Genomic DNA, 16,560 nt, shown 5'->3' with positions numbered 1-16,560 from the left:
GTCTTGTCTCTGCCCACTCTCCAAACAATTTTTGCAATCTTGTTGATTCCAAAATTTTGTCGTTTTTGCACATTCCAATTTCCTCTCTGATTCTAGTTTCCTCACTGATTCCAGTTGTTTCCCTGCTTAATTTGGGCCACATGGCACTATTGGCATTGTCGTCCCTTGTGGCACTACTAGCACTACTAGCACTGTCTGCACTTGTAGCACTAATGGTGTTACTACTACTTTTGAAGTTGGTTGCATTATCAAATTTGGCTGAGTTGTTGAATTAATTTGCATGTTTGAATTCAATTGGCTTACCGTATTCCACAGAGCAATTGGATGAAATTGACTTACCAAGATTCTTGGTTCTACCTTATTTAAGAACGTTGTTGGGCTGAATTGGCTTATCGTATCTTTTTGCTTGTCCATATTGAATGAAATCGAAATGTTTGATTATCCAAAGATGGGTTCAGTTTTGTTCTTAGTCCTACTAAATCCTCAGGTGTTGAGTACATTTGAAATTGTGCCACCCTCTACTTATGCCTCTATTTTATTTAGCAATTCCCAGAGCATAATGGTTCCAGCTCCCCCTTGAGGTATTACTAGATTCAGATACCATAATTGTGCCACCCTCTACTTACGCCTCTATTTATTTAGCAATTCCAAGAGCATAATGGTTCTGGCTCCCCCTTGAGGTATTACTAGATTCAGATACCGTAATTGTGCCACCCTCTACTTATGCCTCTATTTATTTGCAATTCCCAGAGCATAATGGTTTTGGCTCCCCCTTGAGGTATTACTAGATTCAGATACCGTGCGCTACTATGGGTACTGTGGAACTGTTGGTCCTTATCAGATCCTTTTGCTACTTCTTTTGTTATGGGTCCAATCCTTCTACTCTACTGGCGTATGATATTTCTCGTCCTCAACTTCTGTGGCCGAATTCCTTTGTCAAAACCCTCCGACTTGAAGTGGTTTATACCATAGCCGATGTTTGGTTTTCCACTTAGACAATATTGCAATTTTGATTATGGAGAGTAGATCACGTTGCAACCGCTCTCTCGACAGAGCCATACCAGCATCACCTTGAGATGTCGTTGGGACATTTCCATCCACCCCTGAGGGGTTTTTTTGCATTTTTTGTTGGGCCGATGATGCGCAGATCTGCATCTCACTCTTGCAGGCACTATTGTCGCAATCATGTACATGAAGCGATGGGTCCTATGATTGAACCATAAAATCTAGCATGAAGATCGTCACTTGTTGCTTTCCATTCTACCTGTACTATGAAATATGCTTCGCGGATGCTTCTTCAAATCAAAACATCACCAAATCCTCACCAATCCCGTAATAAGCAAAATGATGCACCTGTTAGCCCTCATCTTTTGCCTAGAACATCAATCTCCTTGGCAATTTTGGTCTTGGAGTTGGCAAGGTACACGAACAACAGGATTGCTAGTGTTTTGGGGTTCATCTAGAACCCACAAAAGTGTTCCATATACAACTTCTACCACTCTCATCACTAAGAAAATAGAAAAACTATTGACAAAAAACTTATGAACATCTTGCAATACTGCATCGGATCTATATTGCTATGATAACACTACGGATTGCATAAAACATCACCATTGAAACATAATCCAAAAACTTGAAGAGCTATTGAATTGCAAAAGAACAAATCAATAAACTTGGGATCAAAAGTAATAAAAATCTTCATAATTCACGAGAATATTCTTACTTACAGCAACAACAAAAAACTATCATTGCAACAACAACCACACATCCTCATCCCGATTCTTATACATATCCATGTATGGATCTGAGAGGTGGTGACCCTTCATATCTATAATCACTAACTAGAGAGAAATATAATAAAGTACTTATCTGGATATCATCTGCCTATCACCGATAGATTCCAAGAGTGAGCATGTTCATTGTGAGCATATGTGCCAAGACTTGGTAGAGCATTCAACCAGTCAACTCAAGAACAAAGAAAAATACCATCAACCTTTTAGCGATCCTATTGCGAAGTGACATGCTAAAAGTGTTGAGTGGGGAATTGAGTGGATTGAGTGTAGAAGTCTATATACTTGAGTGCACAAGCTCCATTAGCAATAGTCTATGCTAACCCGAGCTGAGGTACAACAACTACTTGGTTTGGAAAATTACTACAAACCATTTTCTCTCAGAACTATTTGAGGGTATCGACATCTTGCGAGTTTATTTGATAATGAGGAACTAGACTGAGCAGTGCTCTCACATAGCACTATATATTATTAAATTGCTACAAGGATGTCTAACATGCGCTTAGTGAGGAGAGACAAATACACGGTACGATGAGAAAAATACTTGCAAAGAGGCTGTAGGGGTTGGCAGAATATGGAAGACCAACAAGATGCCATGAATTCAGAGCCAACACATGATGACCAATAGAATTGGAGAGAGGATCCATGAAACTGCCTGCATCGCTCTCGAGATAGACAAGCACTCGGTTGCAAGCAGAGGGGAGTTGTTCCAGGATACGATATAGACACTAGGAGTGAGCCAATTCCAAGTGTACATCCAAGAAGATCTGAGCCTTTCAATAGGAAGGAACTTTTCAAGCACTGGCAAGAAAATTCTGAGAAGTCATCCACAAGAGAGTCTCTATTTTGAGGAGTTCAAAAGGTCATGACTTAGACTGAGCATGGTCCTCTAAGTTGACACTATGAATCTCGAATTAAAGATGGACATGTTTCCAGTAGGAAACAACTGTAGAGGTCTATACATGTGTCAGAAGCAGAAGACCAACATAGTCAGGGTCGAGCTTCTGACTGGGACTTGGAGCAACCTCATGACACCAGAGCATCGTGATGACAGTCACTGTCAAGATGGAGGATAGCTAATCCTACTCCACCATCTAGATACCGTATCCCAAGTCCAGCACTAGAACGAAGTTATCATAGTAGGGTGTCAAACAACCGTCGCTGTTAGGATGATGGACGATTAGTCCTGCACCACCATCTAGACATCGCACACTAAGTCCGACATGCGGCCATACACATCACTAGAGATTAAAGCTAGCAATACCAAAAGTTAGAGTGGTACCTGATGAGCTCCATCTTTGTGAGCAATAAAGGGACACTGCCATGAGCATGTCCATATAGCATGAAGATGACACTCGAATCGAGCAAGCAATAGTAAAACCCGAGTGGCCCACTATTAACACAAAATCGCTTATGGTCAAATTCCAAGATTTCAAAGGGACTGAAGATGTCGGTCCCTATAGTCATTTCCAAAGTTTCTTATGAGTTCTCCATATCAACAGTGCAATGACAAAGGAGGAGTATATGAACTACTTCCTGTGCACATTGGCAAAGACAACTCAGTCTTGATTCAATCATTTTCCTATTGGATACTTCAAGAATTGGCAACAAATGTTAGAGGCTTTTTTGAAAAGATTCCAATAGGAGATCAATGAGGAAGATGTCTGCACTAAACTCAGTGACCCAAAGCAAAAGGAACACGAGTCCATTAAAGATTTCATGCTCAAACAGAGACCTTTGATTAACTAGCTCAGTACACCTCCAGATGAAAAGTTGTTATGAGCTTGGTTGATTGTGGGCAGTTGATCTTAAATCTTCTGAAATAGTCAATCCTACAAAAACATATGAAGATTTGTTGAATCAAGCCATTGCATAAGAGGAGAGAGTGTTGTCCAAGAAGAAACCCAGGAAGAAAGCAGAAGCAAGTGATGATGACGATGCCTCAACTATGCCTTACAAGTTGAAGTCCACTGTGAAATGGCCTTGAAGGAAATGGGCTACCAAGCAGAACCGAGTAAGGAAGAGAAATGATGTAAGAAGTGCTCCAAGAAGGGATACACAGAAGATGACTGCAAGAGAAGGTATTATGGAATTTGTTTGAGCATGAGGAATCTACTTGTTGATGGTATGCCAAGAAGAAGCTGCCAGACGTGAATTAGGTTGAGCCTGAGTCCAAAAATAAGGAGTTACCACCATCAAAACCCAAGTTAGGCAAGGGTAAAGGTAAAAATGGGAAGAACAAGAGTTAAGGACCTTTCTATGATGGCAATCACATGAAGGTTGGATTCCTTTTATGGAAGGAGCATTTGAAATTTCTCCAAAGTAATCAAGAAATGAGCGAAGTTCACCCCAAATGCTAGCCAATTATAGTCGAGCTTACAAGTTCAATCAATTCCAATGCAGTGACTTTCTCATAACAGTAGGCCACTGATGAGGAAGGATCAGCCTCACCCATAGGTTATCTTAATTGAAAGGCCCCAAAACAAATTGCCTCCCTAGTTACTTAGAATGAAAGGGAAGGCTCCAACAGAGGACCTACCTCCTAATTTAAGTAAGGTGCCACTAGCAGACAACTCAAGAGAAGCCTCGACAAGCCAGAGTCTCAAGAAATACCGAGTTTTGAAGGAGAACTGAGTTCTCAAATGACTCAAGCATGGGAAATTTTCTAGCAAATGAAGGTAAGCCTCATTATAGTAGAATTTCTCAAGATTGCACCTTATTGCAAGGATTTTCCATTGCAACATCTTCAAGCTAGTCCACTTAGCACTATCAAGACTATGGACTTAGCTACTATTCCTATCATTGAACCCCAATGATAGATTCACTTCTGTAGCTGTGATGAATAAGTTGCAAGTGAAGAATATGAAGCCATCTCCATTCCAAGTTTGAATGGCTGATCAACAACTTGCAGAGCCCCTAGGGATGCTTTTTGATGTTGTTTTAGCCAATGGTGGCTGATCAACAACGTGTAGAGACCCTAGGTATGCTTTCTAATGTTGTTTTAACCAATGGTGGCAATCACTATACATCGAGTTTGTTGGTTATTACCCTGGAAAAGAATGCATATCTTTTATTACTTGGTAGATCCTAGTTCAAAAGTGCCAAGGTGTTGCATGATTGGGGAATTGAGTTGATGACAATTAAAATTGTAGAAAAGGAAATTCAAATTCCAACTAACCCAAGTCAAGTACGTAAAAGCCGCAGACCCAAGGTGATGCGTGCACACACAGACACAATCATCAGATAAACATGTAGGCATACACAGATACAGTCATGAGATGTACATGTGCCAAGGCATACACAGACATACATGCATAAACTGTCATCATTACTCATCATTACATTACATTACATTTGATTTGAAAACATGTAGACGTCATTACGCTGTCATGATATATACAGCTCTAATTCCTTTCTGCTTCACCAATTCATTCACCTCTCTCGCCGTGATGATGAAGATATATACAGGAAGCGGCGGAGATCCCTGTTACGTTGCCACAACTCCGGTGCGTTGGTTTTTGGATAACGTCGATCCACCCTTTGGCTGGCTCGCACCTCATCTGCGCACCCAATCACGCCCCATTTCTCCGATGGCTTCCCCCAAGGACAGTGCAGCCGTGGTGGGTTTGCCTTCAGGTACTGTCTTCCCTTTACAGAGGCATGCCCTTGTTTTTAACCCATTGGGGAAAAAGTTTTTTTTTCCCCCAATTCTGGCAATTTGTCTCCGTTGTGGTCATGCTTTCAGGGACTGAGTGCTTATGGAAGGAATATTATACGGATCTCTCCCACTGGTCGGATAACCAAGACAACAAAGTAAGTGTGCAAACAGCCTGAGCTGAATTATTTGCAGAGCTTAATGTGTAGATTCTCTGGTCTGACAAGTCTCATGCGAATCCTAACAGCACACAATCCCAAAATATCAAGATCTCTTGTATGTGATTACTAAGGAGACGCTATCGGTAGAGGGCTGGTACAATCCAGGGTGGGTTAAAGAAAAGCCCAAAGCATCCACTGGTCAGGCCCAAGGCTGCTGCTTGGTAGAGGAGAGTGGCAAGTCCAGTGTAAGGTCTGGAGTAAAGCCGAATACATCTAAAGCACAAGAAATGCGTGAGAAGAGTGGCTGGGAAACGCTGAGTTTAGAGGAGGCACTCACGTCTATGGAACGGATACCCCAATTGCCTTCACTTGAGAACCTTACATACATCTTGCATAAGTGCAGAACAGAGAAAAAACTAGCGTATACCAAGCGCTTGTATGCCTACATGTGCAAAGCTGGGCTGGACGATCATAGGTCTCTTGGGAACTACCTTGTCCCGATGTTGGTCCAAGTTGGGAGCATGTGCGATGCTGAGCATGTTTTTAACAAGTTGGTTGTTCGGAATGTGTATTCTTGGACTTCTCTCATGAAGGGTTATATTGAATGTGGGGATTCACAGCATGCCCTTAACCTCTACCAGAAAATGCAAGAGGATTCTGTACACCCTAGCAAGTATACTTTTGTGACTGTACTGAAGGCTTGTGCCAGGCTGAAACATGCAGAAAGAGGCCGGGAAATACATGTCGAGGTAGCTAGGAAAGGGCTAGAAAGAGATCTTTTTGTTGGCAATACCTTGGTCGATATGTATGCCAAATGTGGCTCGCTTGTAGAAACATGGGAAGCCTTTGGCCAGCTGCCAGTTCGAAATGAAATCTCATGGACTGCACTGATTGCAGGATTTGTTGAGCATGGGCTTGGTGAGGAAGCGCTGAACTGTTTTGAACAGATGCAACTGGAGGGTTTCTTTCTAGATTCTGTCACATTTGTTTGCAGCTTGAAAGCTTGTGGTAGCATAGGAGCCATACACAAAGGCCGAGACATACACATCGATCTTTCTAGAAAGGGCCTGGAAAAAGATCTTCTTGTTGGCAGCACCTTGGTGGATATGTATGTCAAATGTGGTTCACTTGCAGAAGCACTGGAAGCATTTGAAAAGCTGCCAGTCCGAGATGTAGTCTCTTGGAATGTTTTAATTGCAGGGTATGTCGAGCAGGGGCTTGGTGAGGAAGTGCTGAACTGTTTCGAACAGATGCAGCTGGAGGGTCTCTCTCCAAATGCTGTTACATTTGTTTGCAGCTTGAAAGCTTGTGGCAGCATAAAGGCCATAGACAAGGGCCGAGAAATACATGTTGGGATTTCCAGAATGGGGCTGGACAGAGTTCTTGTGGTTGGTAGCACCTTGGTGGACATGTATGCCAAATGTGGTTCACTTGCAGAAGCATGGGAAGTGTTTGACAAGCTACCAGTGCGAGATGTAGTCTCATGGAATGTACTAATCGCAGGACACGCTGCACAGGGACTTGGTGAGGAAGCCCTGAACTGTTTCAAACAGATGCAACTGGAGGGCCTGTCTCCAGATGCTGCCACATTTGTTTGCACCTTGAAAGCTTGTGGCAGCATAGGAGCCATAGACAAGGGCCAAGAAGTACATGCTGAGATTTCCAGAAAGGGGCTGGAAAGAGATCTTGTTGTTGCCAATACCTTGGTGGATATGTATGCCAAATGTGGCTTGCTTTCAGAATCATGGGAAGTGTTTGAGAAGCTTCCAAATCGAGATGTAGTCTCATGGAATATACTAATCGCAAGATATGCTGAGCAGGGGCTTGGTGAGGAAGCCCTGAACTGTTTCGAACAGATGCAACTGGAGGGTCTCTCTCCAGATGCTATCACATTTGTTTGCAGCTTGAAAGCTTGTGGGGGCATAGGAGGCTTAGATAAGGGCCGAAAAATACATGCTGAGATTTCCAGAAAGGGTCTGGAAAGAGATCTCGCTGTTGGAAGTACCTTGGTGGATATGTATGCCAAATGTGGCTTGCTTGCAAAATCCCGGGAAGTGTTTGACAAGCTGCCAATGCGAGATGTAATCTCATGGAATGTGCTAATCGCAGGATATGCCGAACAGGGGCTTGGTGAGGAAGCACTGAACTGTTTCGAGCAGATGCAATTGGAGGGTACCTCTCCAGATGCTGTCACATTTGTTTGCAGCTTGAAAGCTTGTGGCAGCATAGGAGCTGTAGACAAGGGCCGAGAAATACATGCGGGGATTTTCAGAGAAGGGCTGGAAAGAGATCTAGTTGTTGGCAGCACCTTGGTGGATATGTATGCCAAATGTGGCTTGCTTGCAAAAGCACGGGAAGTGTTCGACAAGTTGCCAGTTCGAGATGTAGTCCCATGGAATGTACTAATCGTAGGATATGCTGACCAAGGGCTTGGTGAAGAAGCACTGAACTGTTTTGATCAGATGCAACTGGAGGGTGTTGTTCCAGATGTTGTTACATTTGTCTGCAGCTTGAAAGCTTGTGGCGGCATAGGAGCCATAAACAAAGGTCAAGAAATACACGCCGAGATAGCCAGAAAGGGGCTAGAAAGAGATCTTGTTGCTGGCAGCACCTTGGTGGATATGTATGCCCAATGTGGCTCTCTTGCAGAAGCATGGGAAGTGTTTGACAAGCTGCCAGCTCGGAATGAGGTCTCGTGGACTGCACTCATGGCAGGATATGCTCAGGAAGGAGAAAGTGAAATTGTCTTCTATATGCTTGATAGAATGGGAGGAGAAGGCATAAAGCCAGATGGGATCACATTCTCTATTCTTCTTACCGTATGCAGTCACACAGGTCTAGTTGATAAGGGCCAGAAGTATTTTGAGGCCATGAGCAAAGACTATGGTATTACTCCTACTATTGAGCACCACATTGGGATGGTTGATCTCTTTGGCCGCGCAGGCCAATTAGATGAGGTGGTAGCGATGGTGAAGAAGATCCCTTTCAATCCTAATGTCGTGGTGTGGCATACGGTGTTGGGTGCTTGTCAAAAGTGGGGTAATCTAGAGCTTGGAAGGGCTGCCTTTGAAAATGCAGTGCAATTGGATGAAAAGGCTGCTGCAGCTTATGTCTTGATGTCTAACATCTATGCAGATGCTCACATGCAAGAGGAAGAGAAGAAGGTTGAGACAATGAGACTTGAGTGAAGAAACAAACATGGAAGAAGCCAGGACAGAGGTGGTGGACTGTTTGCGTGCGTTTTTGGTGGGGAATAGATTACAAAAGTGAGATTATATAAGCAAACTAGCAATGACGAGACATTTTTTCCTTAAAATGAGGAAAGGGTATATCCCAAATTTACAGTGGGTGTCATGAGACATCTGTGGATGCAAAGTTAGATGGGTTATGTGGGCACAGCCAGAAGATGGCTATCGTGTGCGCCATATTCCAATCTGCGTTTGTGTTGCCAAGGATCTCCCGGTTTGTAATGATTTGTCACCTGGCCACTGCATTGATCTTAAAGATAGAGCATTGAACCCTTCAAGAAGGAAGTGTACTTGTCCACCTGGTGGTGTTGCTAATGCACCTGCAGTAGCCGATACCCCTCTATTTAAGATGCTCCACTTGAATGATGGAAAAACAGGTCGTGTGTACTGAGAGGAGGATGAAATGGAATTGGATGTTGATTTGTATTTAGTGAGTTGCATTTATAAGATGGTGAATCTTCTGCGAGAGACAAGACAGTATGATTTGTGAATCTGCAGTTTCTTGAAATCAAGTCCGCCTGTGAAGCCCTTGCCAACACCAATACCAACACCAATACATGAATGCTAGTTGGAAGAGAGGAACTGTGAACATGTATGTACTAGCTTCATTGCATGACTCTGACATCTCAATATTTTGAGATGATGGAAGAGAGGAAGTACTTGAAACATATGAGCTTGGCATGGTGGCTCTACAGGTCCAGGCTTTTAACTGAGATACTTGACCACCATATGGACCTTCCCCATTCACTTGAGACGAAATTTCAAGGTAGAGCTTTTTGGGTTCAATGGGCCTACTTGGCCTCCTTTTGTCACCTACCTTTCTTCAGGGTTTCTTGAATTTTATTTTGAGGGAGTTTATAAAACTTTTCCCTTTTGAATTAAATCCAAAAATGTCAGAGAAAAGGTTTGTTGCGGCCAAAGGGCAGCACATAGGGTGCAGTGGACGAGGTTGCCATGTGGCAAATATGAGACAAGCGTGGGCTGTCACATGGGCAGAAGAAATGGCTGCCAGATGCGAATTATAGAATGCCAACAGAGGGGCTGGATTGGCAAGGCCAGAGGGGCCTTTAATAGGGCGTGAAGGGGCCTGATAAGAGATGACTTGGGCTGATCAAATGTTGACAGAGGTTTGGGCAGTTACAATGCCAGATGGACAGGTTGGGGTCAAGGCAAAGGCTGGGCCCTTATGTGGGGTTGGTCAGGCATTGATTCTGTAACATGGGGGAAGACTTGACTCTGGAAATCGTCTAAGCATTTTTTTGCTTGGATGCCTTAGGCATGTTTAGAATGAATGAACATAAGCTGAAAACAAAAAGCGGGGAGCTGAATAGCCTGTTTTTCTTTTAGTTTCAAACGAGAGTTTGCTTAGTATGCATGTGCTTTCTAAGTTGGGAACGCAATTTTGCATCTTTGTAGGAATCGGTGCACAAGTGTAAGGGGTCCTTTTAAGGTAGCCTTAGTAATGAAACGCATCTTGAAAATTGAAATTATGAATTTTCATGTTCAAAAATTCTCTCCTAATTTGTCCAAATTTAGACATATTCCAATGCAGCTGCATGCAACTACACTTGGACATAACCCTCCTCTCTCTCTCTCTTTTTATTAAAAAAAAAAAACAAGGTGAATGCTCATAAATCATTCATGAGGCTTGCTTGAGGAGTGCAGTGTGGAAAAGAGGGCGGAAAGCTGAAAGAGAGAGAGAGAAGGGGGGGTGAGTTTAAAACACTTTATTTTTTGTTTAAAAAGAAAAACAAGGTGAATGCTCATAAATCATTCATGAGGCCTGCCTAGCGTGGAAAAGAGGGCGGAAAGCCGAAAGTGAGAGAGAGAGAGATTTTAATCCTGTTTTTTGAAAGATTTTGTTTCTTGGTTTGCTTGTTTATTTTTGCTTAGTCACCTTCTTCCTTTCTTGTTTTCTTTCTCTTTTGTTTATTTGACGTATTTTAGTAAGCATTGGGTTTGCCCAAGAGACTCCGCGGGTCTTTAGAAACCCAGTATAGGTGCTTATACTTGGAGACTGATGACAGACATACGTGTTGCTTTGCTTGCTAAGTATGTCTTCCTTTTGTTTTTCAAAAACGTTTTTGTTACCTCTTTTGTCTTCTCTTTCGTTTTCTCTTTTATTTTCTGTGTAGATTTCGACTTTAGAACAACAAAATGTACGCATGTGTTTGGGAGAGACTAAAATAAAACCGTATAGGCTTCACAGGCATTTTAGCTTGAATGAAGAGAATGTGGACTATTTTTTAATTAGCCTTCTCCTTTAGTGCTAGCCTTTGTCATGTTCGGAGTATTGACGAAAACTTAGTACAAAGACCTTTGTATAAATGGATGCTCAAGTACATGTGAAATTCTTTCTATCTTAAGTCGTGCATTGCCCTATCAGCCATTTTTTACTTGGATGCTCATTTGGGAGACTTAAATGAAATCGAATAGTCTTCACAAGTAGTTTAGCTTGAATGAAAAGAATGTGCGCTAGTTTTATTGATTAGCCTTCTCCTTTAGTGCTAGCCTTTGTCACGGTTGAGTTTGCCCTTCATCTTTGAAGTGTCAACAAAACTTATTACGAAGATTGTTGAATAAATGGATGCTCATATATGTGTAGGTGTGTGGATTTGTATGTGTGAGAGCATATGTTTATTCTATGGTCTACACTCACTATTGGGTGTTAATGACATCAGTGGGGATGTCATTGTAGCTAGTCCTTGCTATGCGTGATAGAGTATATGGTTTTCAACCTTATGAGTGACTATCACGGGATTAAACAGCACACTGTGGTGTTTTTAGAGGATGCGTTTAGGCATGTTCCTAGACTCATCTAGATATATGCTTCCGTCGTTTTGGCAGACATGCAAATTTCACATTGTGAAGTGTTCATCCATGTTGAAACTGCACTTTGTGTTGTGTTTTTAGAGGATGAGTTTGGGCATGTTCCTAGATTCATCTAGATATATGCTTCTACCGTATTAGCAAACATGCAAATTTCACCTATGTGGTGTTTTTAGAGGATGAGTTTAGGCATGTTCCTAGACTCATCTAGATATATGCTTCCGTCGTATTAGCAGACATGCAAATTTCACATTGTGAAGTGTTCATCCATGTTGAAATTGCACTTTGTGTTGTGTTTTTAGAGGATGAGTTTGGGCATGTTCCTAGATTCATCTAGATATATGCTTCTGCCATATTAGCAAACATGCGAATTTCACCTTGTGAAGTGTTGCGGCTTGTTGATATTACATTAAATTCTCTCTATCCTAAGTGGTGCATTGTCCTATCATGTAGATGGTCTAATCATTTTTTCACTTGGATGCTCGTCTGGGAGAAACTAAAATGAAATTTTATAGTCTTCACAAGCAGTTTAGCTTGAATGAAGAGAATATGGACTACTTTTTTATTAGCCTACTCCTTTGTCATCTAAGACAGCACTTAGTACTGGATACTAAAAACAAGCAACTATGGCCAGAAAACTGACTCACAAACCTAAACTTTGCAAGGGAAGAGAGTAAGAATGAGACAAAGTGCACTATAAGCTTGATACCATGCTGAGAGAAGTGTTTGTGGGAGAGAGAAGAGAAGCGTCCACCACGATTCTATATCATACTCGTCTACTGCAAGAAGCTAAGTTACTAGGTTATATACACGACTCTAATTAGGAATCCATTTACACAAGTCCTACCATGTGGGACATGCCCAATTCTACACTCTTGCATACACTTTGCCCCAATTGTGCAATTTATATTCTAAACAATGCCCATAACTTCCTTTCATAAATAAATTCTTGATTATATCTTTGTTGGGAAGTTAGAGCTCATGTAGATGAGAGGGGACAAATGGAGAGTTTTAAGCTCAAAAGCAAACCAAAAATCGAGAAGAAAATGCATTAACTTCTACATGTTAAGTTACAATTTAGAGATTGTTGGTTAGGGAGCATTGATAGGCCTACAAAAAAATGTTTTAAGATAATCCGGACGAGAAAAAATTCCTCTATTGTTAAAACCATGTGGTTTTTGTTTGATTTGGTCACACATATATAGACTTAGTATGTTTTTAATATGCTATTTAATACTTAGTAGTTGATATGTTGTTTAAAAAATGCAAAATTTTAGTATGTTTAGTTTAATAGTTAATTAATGTTTAAATTAGTATGTTGTGTACTTATTTTAGTACTTAATTAGTATGTGTGAGGTTAGATAGTATGTTTTGTTTAATGCTTAACTAGTATGTGTGAAGTCAAACTAGACTACGATGTCGTTTGGTACCATATCACATTGGTGCACATATGGCCACATGGGCATTTTTTTAAAACTAAACTAGAGATTAATTAATGAAAGTATTCAACTAGATACTAGCTAATCGAAGTAACTAACTACTTGGTCTAGTTAAACTAATTGAAGTATTTACTAACGTTTTTAGTAAATTGTTTTTTTGTATGTTTGATTACAACAATATATGCATGAAGGATATCTTTTTAATGTTTTAAAAATTAAACTCACAAAATAACTATGAGAGTACCTTTAAAAATTATATATATGAGATATCTTACTCCAACTTACTAACCAGAAAATTTGAAGAGAAATCGTTGTGCAACCATGTGCGCTTAGGCATAAGTTTTTAAAATTTTCAAAAAAAATTACACGCGCAAAATATGTCCATATGTCCCCCTAGAGAACTTTTGGGGGAAATTGAATTAATTAGCTCCTGTAAGCATTCACAGATTAAGCTAAGCTGTCAAAACCCACTTGAATTAAGCTAAGCAAATGAGAAAACTTAAACGTGCCATGCCTTTTTTGGCCTAGCCTAAAAAATATGTGCTTCTAGATACTTCTGGTGTGATTGCTTGCTTCTGGCAGCTTCGATGATCGCTCCCTTTCATTTCCTCCTGCTCACCTTTCATTTCCTCAAGCGAAAGGGATGGAGAGGGATAGCTTGCATCCTAAGAAAAAACAGAGCAAAATTGTATTAACATAGAAAAAGGAAGATTTACGAAAGAAAGATTTTCTACCACCAAGTGTAGGTAGTCATTAGCTGCCAACGACTGATGCTAATACATTGTATTAAGCATACTTCCTTCCAAAATGCTGAATAGTCCTTCTAGGGTTTGTGATGATCTCGTCAGGAACCCAATCAGCTCTTATCTTGCGGAAAACCACTTGTTCCTGAACTTCCAAACATGCCATATCACCATAGCTCTTATTAACTGCCAGGCATTATAAGGACCGTCATTGAGCTTGCCTTTATCACCAAAGATAACCATCCTCCAGGAAGGCTGAAGAGAAATTCGAAAAGAATCTAACCACTTGAAAAATTTCCTCTAAATATTCCGACTCACCACACAGTCCCATCGAACGTGACGATGTGTTTCAATGTTGCCATTGCATAGCAGGCAAAAAGCTGACACCTTGGGATGCCACTTGGACAATCCCTCCCTCACAAGTAGATAGCATACAAGTACTCTCCAGAGAATCAGGTTCAGCTTGAAGGATTAAGACTTCTCTATAATCTGCGATTCCATACTTCAAATGGAGCAAAAGACTTCCATTGGCTGCACAACAGAAGAGTAGGGAAGCGCTTTGAAATCTTTTCAAGAACATCTGTGCATCATCTTTCCAGAGCTTAATACAAAATCTTTGAAGTCACCGCTGAATCTATACGTGTGGCTTGACGGCCAATCATCTCTAATGTTCTCTATAAGATTCTAAACTAGCCCTCTTCCGATTTCAAATCTGGAGTCTGCGTGCTACCGAGTCAATGGAGTTGATTTTTTGTTTGAAAATGCCGGTCACGATTAGTATCTCTGAAGGTCTTGAAACCCTTCTTGAAAAGTCTGGCAGCCACACTTGGGTGACTGCTGAGCACGGTAGTATCCTCCCTAAAGGCCCAGCCTGACAACCACAACGATGTGGCTAAAGACGAATAGCATCCCTTTGCTTTAGTTTTCCTGTGTCAGCCTAGACAAGACTTCCGAGTGTGGAATACGAATAGATGAATCACATCATGCCATGGCTCACTAATTACCCTTAGGAGCATTCCTACAAATCAGAAATCTTGAGATCTTCGCCCAAGGTTGATCACATACCAGCCTCAGCAACCATTTTGAGCATAATGCATCATTTTTATCCCTCATGTTTAGGACTTACCAGTAAATCCCATGCAAAGGCATGCCAACATTTGTTCCATATGAAATTGCATACCATGGACTTACCAGTAAATCCCATGCAAAGGCATGCCAACATTTGTTCCATATGAAATTGCATACCATCTTGTCATTTTTTAAAGAAAAGGACGTAACTGACGACACATACTAAGAATGATTGCCATGATATGCTTTGCAATGGTTATTCTACCAGCTAGAGATATTTTTTTGCAACTCCATCTGTCAAACTTATCTCTTATCTTCTGGAAACACCATTCAAATCTGCTTTTCATTGATATTCCCATTCCAACAGGGCTAAGTACCTGAAAATCTACCCATGAGCAACCCAATGAAACTGAAAGGCATCCGACCAATCAGGTCTTTCATCCTCCCCCCCCCCTCTATTAATGCTTGAAAGCTTTCATACAAGACAGCAGCCCCGAAGGTGCTGAGGATGGAAAAAAACCCCGGAAAGCCTTAAAAAAAGAACCGGCCTGTTCAGAGAAACTCGGCTCACTGCCTAGGGGATCTCTGGTACTGGGGCTAACAGCCAAGTGGGGGGACTATACAACCAGTGAATCCCTCGCGGGGTGAAGATGTAGAAAACTCCTACAGGCCAAGCCTTGCAGAAACAAGCACACCTCTCGATAGTCGCCCTGGAGCCTGGAGTCCCACGCTCCCAGGTGGATCGTAGTGTGTATATGATGTCCTGCCAGATGGCGACTAGGGTAGTTGAGGGTGGAACTGGGTGCTCACCCATCACAAGACTGCAACGAGCCACCTAAATGTTCCATGCTGTGATGCTGGCTACCACCTCCCAAACGCTGTCCTCCCTAGGAGGAGCGAGGCTGTCACGAGGGACTGCCTCGTGGAGTGCTATCCTCTAGATGTTCTGACCCTGTATCTGGTAGGCTAGAGAGATCTCATCAATCTGAAACACGTGTCCTCCCTTTGTTAACCAGGCCACCATCCCCCAAGTGTAGTCTCTCTAAAGACTCTGCATACGTGTCATGATCCTAAGGGCTCCCATCCAAATCCTCGCTGCGCTGCGACAACTCTAGAGGCAGTGCAAGATAGTCTCCAGGACACCATCGGGGCAACATGGCACTGCCCCTCCACTCGCATCTGCTCCAACCATGGTCCGATGGGCAAGCCTTCGTGGGCGGCCAGCCAAAAGAAGTATGTAATCTTCCTCGGCCGCAAACCGGACTAGAACAACGTCCAAAACCTGGAGCGAACAACCCGAGGCACTCTCTAGGTCACCCAATGCCTCTCCCTCGAGGGGGTGCACCTCGATGAGTCCATCGGAAGCCTCCTACCAATTCGTGTGCTATAGGAAAAGGACACCTCATCCACCTACTCGGCTAGGCAGGCCGCCCCTAGAGGGCCAGAACCACTCTCTCGGATCCCACTGGAGCTCCCTCAGGGGTCTACCCTCCCACAGCCAAAGGCGCCATCTAGGGGCATCCTGCTCTTAGATACTGGGAGGGTCAATGCGACACTCCTTCCCCAAACATCCCACCACTCTGATCATCTGCTAGTGAATCCCATCAAGATTCCCATCCATCTTAGG

General features: G+C 42.2%; 1 protein-coding gene across 1 annotated transcript; it reads left to right on the top strand.

Moving 5' to 3' along the window:
• The first annotated feature begins 5,152 nt into the window (after positions 1-5,152).
• Positions 5,153-10,287, top strand: LOC147882559 (pentatricopeptide repeat-containing protein At5g27110-like). Its single transcript, XM_087400271.1, has 3 exons — positions 5,153-5,426; positions 5,536-5,603; positions 5,693-10,287. The coding sequence occupies exons 1-3, from the start codon at positions 5,180-5,182 to the stop codon at positions 8,792-8,794; spliced, it is 3,417 nt and encodes a 1,138-aa protein (XP_087256397.1). The 5' UTR covers positions 5,153-5,179; the 3' UTR covers positions 8,795-10,287.
• The last annotated feature ends 6,273 nt before the right edge of the window (positions 10,288-16,560 follow it).

This window comes from Dipteris shenzhenensis, chromosome 29 (assembly GCF_047967505.1).
Source record: "Dipteris shenzhenensis isolate YYH24624 ecotype China chromosome 29, Dip_SZ_1.0, whole genome shotgun sequence".
Lineage (NCBI taxonomy): Eukaryota > Viridiplantae > Streptophyta > Polypodiopsida > Gleicheniales > Dipteridaceae > Dipteris > Dipteris shenzhenensis.
The sequence above is the reverse complement of the archived record's forward strand: the minus strand, read 5'-3'. Positions and strand labels throughout refer to the sequence as shown.

What these genes read in the sequence shown, in the direction of transcription:
- LOC147882559 (XM_087400271.1), top strand. Translation starts at nt 5,180, where the DNA reads ATGATATATACAGCTCTAATTCCTTTCTGCTTCACCAATTCATTCACC. An exon ending in CGTGGTGGGTTTGCCTTCAG is followed by an intron (nt 5,427 to 5,535) that starts GTACTGTCTTCC and finishes TCATGCTTTCAG; the next exon opens with GGACTGAGTGCTTATGGAAG. An exon ending in CGGATAACCAAGACAACAAA is followed by an intron (nt 5,604 to 5,692) that starts GTAAGTGTGCAA and finishes GAATCCTAACAG; the next exon opens with CACACAATCCCAAAATATCA.